At 47.0% G+C, this 7863-nt stretch overlaps 1 protein-coding gene across 1 annotated transcript; it reads left to right on the top strand.

Moving 5' to 3' along the window:
• The first annotated feature begins 1354 nt into the window (after nucleotides 1–1354).
• On the top strand, nucleotides 1355–4042 carry LOC311231888 (uncharacterized protein). The gene is made up of 3 exons (XM_084318517.1): nucleotides 1355–1545; nucleotides 2128–2227; nucleotides 2335–4042. The coding sequence occupies exons 1-3, from the start codon at nucleotides 1415–1417 to the stop codon at nucleotides 3217–3219; spliced, it is 1116 nt and encodes a 371-aa protein (XP_084174643.1). The 5' UTR covers nucleotides 1355–1414; the 3' UTR covers nucleotides 3220–4042.
• The last annotated feature ends 3821 nt before the right edge of the window (nucleotides 4043–7863 follow it).

The raw sequence follows: 7863 nt of genomic DNA, 5'->3' as shown, positions 1-7863 counted from the left end.
CCTATTGGCTCAGAAAAGTTGTCAGTCACCAGCCACGTGACAGCCAGGGAGTTATGAGACGTTTGATTGATTGATTGATTGAAAACTTTATTATGTTATGCGTTATCATCATATCATCATGATAAACTTCAAGCTGTCAGACACACACATACACACATGCGTCGTCTGTTTTGCCTCAATACTGTATATATAATTCTGTTTTGCCTCAATATACACAGTATACATATATATTGATGCAAAACAGAATTATTCAGCAGTGTGTTGTGTGTGCGTGCGGCCAGGAGCGTGCAACAAGATGGTACATACATTATGGTATATGAATAGTATATTCCACTATAGCAGTATATGGTGTGCTGTACATTTGAATCTGATCTAATTTTGCACACGGCCATCGCATTATAATGAGCTGGACAGGTGTGGATGTGTGTGTGGTGACCAGGCATGCGTTGTTCATGGGACGGGGTAGCACGGTGTGCAAGCTCACTCGCTATTTGCATATCAATAGTGCCGGTCGTCAGGTGTGTTAAATACGTTCTCAGACACATTCACACCTAACTTGTTGTGAAGACGTGTTACATTCCATTCGTAGAGGCAATTAGGCACTGTCTTTAGTCTGTGCCCAAGCGAGGGGACATTAAATGCGCATTCGCGGGAGCGCGCGCACGCGCCGGGAGCGCGCGTGCACGTGGTGCGTGTCACCCCAGATGATTTCAATAACGCACCACTGGTGGTGACGTGAAAGCGTATCTGCCATGCGAGACTAGGCGAGAGGCTCTCGTGAAATCGAAAGTGTCCGCCTTTTTAACTCCTCCCCCGGCTTCACTCGGCTACTCTCGTCTACTAGTCGAGGCAAACCGAAATCCATCTCGAACAAGCTGTTCAGTTCAACTTAGCTTGAAGGAAATAAGCTAATCAAAAAAGGTTTAATGGACTCGTATGAGGTCATAGCTCCTAGGTGGGACTTTGATTGTTTATAGAAGAGGGATGCAAAACGAGAAATAAACAGTGATTTTACCAGCAGTAAGTTACCAGCCACTTTCATAACACGGGGATCCTTTAATTACATTGCCTACTGTAGCCTACAGTCTAGGTGGGTAGATAACATTGGAGAGAGTGAAACATATGATTAGTCACTCTTCTCCCATTGGGCTCATTTCTAGTGAATGCAATAGTGAAATTAAACTGTCTCCCATGTTTCTCAGGACCGAGAACCAGACAAGCCTTGAATGCGCTGTCACGTGTAGCGTTTTGTTATTAGGCTTGTTCAAGATGGATTTCGGTTTGCCTCGACTAGTAGACGAGAGTAGCCGAGTGAAGCCGGGGGAGGAGTTAAGAGGGCGGACACTTCCTGCACGAGAGTTCGAGACCGTTCTGCTGTTCTATAGATATCTATGGTTCTGCTCGCCCAGTCGTAATGACACGACAACACGTCGCACGCATGTTCTTTGTTGCTGACGAGTTCGATGCCATTGAAGTCCGACAACTCTTGGAGGACCATGGACACGATGTGTATGATGATGTACATGAAGGACGTCGTCCGTGGAGGTAATCCATCATTATGAATTGAAAATAGGGAACCCCGATGTAAACAAGACGAAAGTCTTTCTCTGGTCTGCATCCCCTCAACAATTGTGTGTATTGAGCCGTACTGTATTGTACCCATCCTGCAATCAATAAGGTTTTCATTCATTCATTCATCTGCTGTAGCAGTACAAGTGTTATTTCAGTGATTTTGCAATTGAATAAAAGCGTTTAATCTAGTGTTGTGGTTGTACAAAGCATTTCCAGTAATAGGTAGATTCTACATCATGTAATACCACACCCCTCTTAAGAAATGGGGGCCAATCTTGCTCCACTTGATCAAGTGTAATACATATTAACTCCTACACATTTGCCCCCCTCCTAATATTGTTTTCCCTATCGACAAGTACAATCACGACACATTTCCTAAATGCACTTCACAGATCAATCAAATGGTGCATGCCATATACTTGTAAATACATTTCCAACAAGGTCCAAGCAAGGCTACTTAAAATGTCGCCAGTCCATTGTTGCCATTTGTATTAGCCTACACTGAGATAGTAGTAGTTAAAGTAAACATTATGCTGAAGTTGCCTTCTGTTCCAGATCGGTTCCCAAGATCAACTATTTCGTCGAAGAGGTGGTCCCACGCTATACCCCTTCAGACTTCAGAAGTCACTTCAGACTCTCCCGTGGGCACGTGGAGGTATGTATACAATCAGCAGATGTTGGCTATTACAGTATTAAAGCCCATGCTGCTACACCATTGAATGGAAATCACTCCCCTTTGCTGCTCTTTCCTCAACCATTCAGGAGCTGATGACTGCCATTGGCCCTGTGTACAACAACACACTGCACACAAAGTTGCCACTGAATCGCAGTGTGCTGGCATGTCTGTGGACTCTGTCGAATCAAGAGTCCTATAGGGGTGTTGCAGATCGATTCAACACCACAAAATCCACAGTGTGCAAACACCTGCACGACTTCTGTGCACTAGTGAATGCACACATGTCCCATCACATTTCCTGGCCCACAGGGGAAGCGCTACATTCCTCAGAGCTAGGATTCAGGGCAGCAGGATTCCCCAACACGGTCTGTGCCGTGGATGGCTGCCACATCCCCATGGTGAGGCCACACTGCGAGAACCCAGTGGCGTATCTGAATAGGAAAGGGTTCTATTCAGTCATACTCACTGGGTACTGTGACAGCCATCGGCGGTTCTGTCACGTTAGTGTGGGCGACCCTGGTAGCTGGCACGATGCGAGAGCATTTCGGGTGTCGGAGGTTGGCCGGCTGCTAGAAGCAGATCCCCAGTCCCTGGTGCCGGAGGGGATGCACATCATTGGGGACTCTGCGTACCCACTAATGCCCCAGCTCATGAAGCCCTACAGGGACAACGGGCATTTGACTGCTAGGCAGAGGCGGTATAACAAGAGGTTGAATACTGCTCGTGTGGTGATCGAGCATTCCTTCGGCATCCTCAAGAACAAGTTCAGGAGGCTTAGATGCTTGCATATGAGGGATACAGGACACATCAGCGCAGCAGTCTTTGCCTGTTGCATCCTGCACAATATATGCATAGAGCCCACTGACCAAGTTGAAGAGGATGTTGAGGTAGAAGCCGATCACGAGCCACCAGCAGTAGACCAGGACAGAGGTGCAAATCATCGTAGGGATCTAATCTGTCTCAGTTTGTAAACATCACCTCTGCCAATGACACACACTTGATTGTTCATTTAGCCCCCCCACCCTCCCCCTTTCTTTTTAGCCCCCCACCCTCCCCTTTTCTTTTTAGCCCCCCACCCTCCCCTTTTTTGTGAGCTGGTGGGCCATATCCCACAGGGTGATGTGATGCACATATTGAGTATTTGTCAACAGGCATGGATTACATGCATTGACTCTGTACAGTGTATTTCATCATCAAGACTCCTGCTGTGCCTCCGTGTGGCAGCTCATGGAAACTGGGAGATTTAAAAGCCAGGCTAAACCAGCAGGGGATCTCGGAGCATCAGTGGTCCCCAGAGGTACAGAGTCACGTCAAGGGGATGAATATGGCCAACCAACCACTGCCCCATTTGTTGTGAGACAACATTGTTAGTGCTAGAAACCTTGAATACATTCTGTTTAGAATTCCCTGGCTAGCAGGGAATAAAAGAAATGCTTTGACACAGACACTACAACTATAACGGTTTGTACTGAACCCAATATGCAGACATTTGATACAATCTGCTTTTTCAGATAGCAAGCCAGAGGTATGGGAAATCATTTAAAAGCAAATAAATGACTCATTCAAATGTTTGTGTTAATAACACCTTTATTGTGTTCCTCCATTGATGTAATTTGCAGCTACAACCCCACGAGCGCTCACTCCATGCCCCCCAGTGGCCATTCCACCTTCAGCCAACACTCCATGCCCCCCAGTGGCCATTCCACCTTCAGCCAACACTCCATGCCCCCCGGTGGCCATTCCACCTTCAGCCAACACTCCATGCCCTCTAGTAGCCAGGCCACCTTCAGTGCTCACCCAGTACCCTCCAGTGGCCCTGCAGGGGAAGGACAAGAGAGAGAGAGAGAGAGAGAGAGAGAGAGAGAGAGAGCACATCCAGGCAGGAACTGTGACAACCAAAACATTGCAAAAAAAGAAAATGAAACTCAAAAGTGGCATGCATGCATGAAATGTTAGTTATCTGGTGACTGTGATTGAAAAAAGAAACTCAAAAGTGGCATGCATGGATGAAATGTTAGTTATCTGGTGACTGTGATTGAAAAAAGAAACTCAAAAGTGGCATGTATGCATGAAGTGTTAGTTACCTGGTGACTGTGGTGCCCGTGACAACAAGAGTGTTATAAGTGTCCTCTGCTGGCTGACCATTTCCTGGAGTGTATTAGTGAGTTGGGTGACACCGTGGTTGAGACTAGTTAAAAGTGTGTTATTGGTTTGGGCGAGAAGTAAGTGTTGTGTCTCAAATGCTCTCCTCCTTCTCTCCTTTGTCCTTCTTCGTCGGTCCTGATCGGGCATCGCCATGGACTCCAACGCCACCGTCCGCCTCTCCGCATGAGAATCGTACGTCTCAGCGAAACGCGGACGATTGATGCGCAGGACTTCCCTCCGACTTGCCGATCTGGGCAGGGCCGTGGTTCTGGGCAGGGCCGTGGAGGGACCAGGCTGCTCCTCGGGGACCTCTGGAGCACCAGGACCGGGCTGCTCCTCGGGGACCTCTGGAGCACCAGGACCGGGCTGCTCCTCGGGGACCTCTGGAGCACCAGGACCAGGCTGCTCCTCAGGGAAGCTGGGGAGTTGCTCAGAGGATGTGGCACTGGCACTCGAACCCCTCCTCATGGGGAATAGAGGGCTTGACACGATGGTGCCTGGTGGTGCCTTCCCGACCCCACAGGACCCAAATAAGTCATCCATTATCTGTGGAAGAGCACAGTTGTTAAGAAAAAGCTCCAACTGGAAAAGAAGCTACAACTGGAAATGCATTAACAAACTGCACATACTGTATAGTATTCCCAGGTTATGCTCCCCCCTCCTGTAGAGTGACTCCGGTCCTTAGCCCTCTTGTAGGTGATGAGCATGTTGCCCAGTTTCTTCCTCAGCTTCTCTATTGTCATGTTGTAGCCACGGCCCTTGAAGTCCTCCTCCAGCTTCTTGTAGAACGCTATCTTGTTGCGGTAGTAGAGGTGTTGGTGGGTCCTAGTCAGCTCCAGGAGCAGCATGATTGTGTTGCGTGTGAAGTCTGTAAAGACACAAGTGTTGACAAACAGATTTCCTTTGCTCTATTTAGGTTGTAATTTTGGTTAATGTACCTGGTTTGTACAGACCTGACTGTCGTGGAGATGCAGGTGTGAGGTGTGGAATGGCCACTGGAGGGCACTGGGTGGGGGCTGAGGGTGGCCTGGCCACTGGGTGGGGGCTGAGGGTGGCCTGGCCACTGGAGGGTACTGGGTGGAGGCTGAGGGTGGCCTGGCTACTGGAGGGTACTGGGTGGAGGCTGAGGGTGGCCTGGCTACTGGAGGGTACTGGGTGGAGGCTGAGGGTGGCCTGGCTACTGGAGGGTACTGGGTGGGGGCTGAGGGTGGCCTGGCTACTGGAGGGTACTGGGTGGGGGCTGAGGGTGGCCTGGCTACTGGGGGGGTGTGGAGTGAGCACTGAAGGTGGTCTGGCTACTGGGGGGTGTGGAGTGAGCGCTCGTGGGGTTGCAGCTGCCAATGAAGCTGATTACATGAATGGAGAAACACAATAAAAGTTATTGATATAAACATTTGAATGAGTCATTTATTTGCTTTTGAATGATTTCCCATACCTCTGACTTCAGCCATCGTCTGAGCTGCATATCTTTGATCTGAAAAAGCAGATGTGTCAAATAACAAAGTCCCTTCCTACAGTAATAATTGTTACATGACATTTGATTTACACTTTACTTGTTTACTCAAGTTTCAAGTTTCTTTAATAGTTGTCATACAGAAGTACAGAATACTTTCATACAAAATGCTTCTTACTGTTACGCTCCAGAGACTGTGCTAGACAAGATAGAGTATCAAATAACATGGTATAGCATGTAATTTAGGAGAAGAAGTACTCACCATTCACTAGTTTCTCTGCCATGGCTGGGGTAACCATGAGGTTAAGCGATCCGAGGGAGTCCTTGAGTATCACAGCCTTTTTCATTTTTGTCCAAGAGGAAAGTTATCTCATTTGGTAGCTTTATATAGGTAAGCCCTAATGAGGTACCACACCTGCTTGATTGGATGTTTCTGAGTGGCACATGTGTATTAAATGATTGGGATTGAGTGGTTCTAAGGAGCCGGCACACATGTTGAGGTAACTATTCCGAATGGCCAATGTACATGTGGCCTGTCTATATCCATGCACCACTAATCCCACTTTAATGATCAGTTCAGTTAAATTCAGATATTTATTGTGGCACAATGGGAAACTTAGCTTGCAGCAAGGCACAATAAAGGTCAATACAGTGGACAGGAATGAGTGTCAGTTCATGTAATAATGGGAAGGAAATAATTAATAATTCTATTTATAAAGCACTTTTCATTGTGAAACAATCTCGGAGTGCTAATACAGAATGTAATGCATACAGAGGTAGATGTAAGATGATAATATGTATAATACTATGTCTCTGGTTCATTTATTTATTACTGTGGACATGGAATGTGTAATGTGTTATGTTTAGACCGGAACTGTACTGTAGTGTACCCATTCTGCAATCGGTTAATGAAGCTTTCAATCAATCAATCAATCAAACATCTCATAACTCCCTGGCTGTCACGTGGCTTTTTCTTTGGCTTTTCTGAGCCAATAGGCGCTTTGCGCGACCGTAGCAAGTCGCTACCCAGCCGGGAGCAGCCGGCTGAGAGGTACTGTGGCGCCTCGCTCTAAAGGCTGCTTGTGGCTCGCTCCCGCGGGAGTTCCGCGCCTCGCCTCGCCAGATTTTCAGAGCAAATCGGACAACATTCTAACCGTCATGCAACGCGCTTGGCGAGGCAGTAGTCAAACCTGCGCAGATCTGCGTCCGCCTATCCCATCTTGAACAAGCCTATCGTATGCCCGCGTGGTATGCTGGGAGTGGATACTGTTGCTTAGAAACCGCAAACTCAAGTTGGCAGTTAGCTTGTGTGAAGTCAACTAAAACTTGTCGCCATAGCTAGCGTTAAGACATTTAGAAGCTGAATGACATGCACATGTTATCCACAATCATCAACAAATTGTGAGTAATATAAATTAATACATGAAGTAAAGACCTCGTTATTCACATCTTATGGTTAGTCACCGACAGTATCATATTTCTAAATGTGACGTTACACCTTTGCCAATTAACGTTAGTGTATCAGAATGATGCTAATGTACACGTAGTACACATTTCCAGCAATCCTTGGTCAACAATTTTGCCACTAGATACTTGTATATTGGATCGGACCACGACTGTCCCTTCACTCATACATTTGAATGGAATTCAACATTTCTATCTGAAGTCATGGGATTATTTAGCTTGACAGCCACACTCCACACACAAACTATACTACACTATTTATCCACAGCCCCCAGGTCCTGAGCCCTATCCATAATGAAGAAAGTGCTGCCCAAGTCCTCCACATCTGAAATGAGTTCCCCTCCTCAGCAGCCGGGCTGTAAAGGTAAGACAGGTGTGGGCAAAGGTAATGCAGAGATCATCCAAAACGAATGGTGATAGATTCACTAGTCACACTTTAATATGTGGTAGGTGGTCAAACAAACAACACAGGTAAACTGACATTTTGTCAATTCAGTCATCATGGTGGTGATCAAGATATTATGACTAATCCTCCTCTCCAGGAACAGAGTCG

This window comes from Notolepis coatsorum (genome assembly GCF_963971535.1).
Source record: "Notolepis coatsorum genome assembly, chromosome: 7".
Lineage (NCBI taxonomy): Eukaryota > Metazoa > Chordata > Actinopteri > Aulopiformes > Paralepididae > Notolepis > Notolepis coatsorum.
This window is presented reverse-complemented; position numbering and strand designations above follow the sequence as displayed.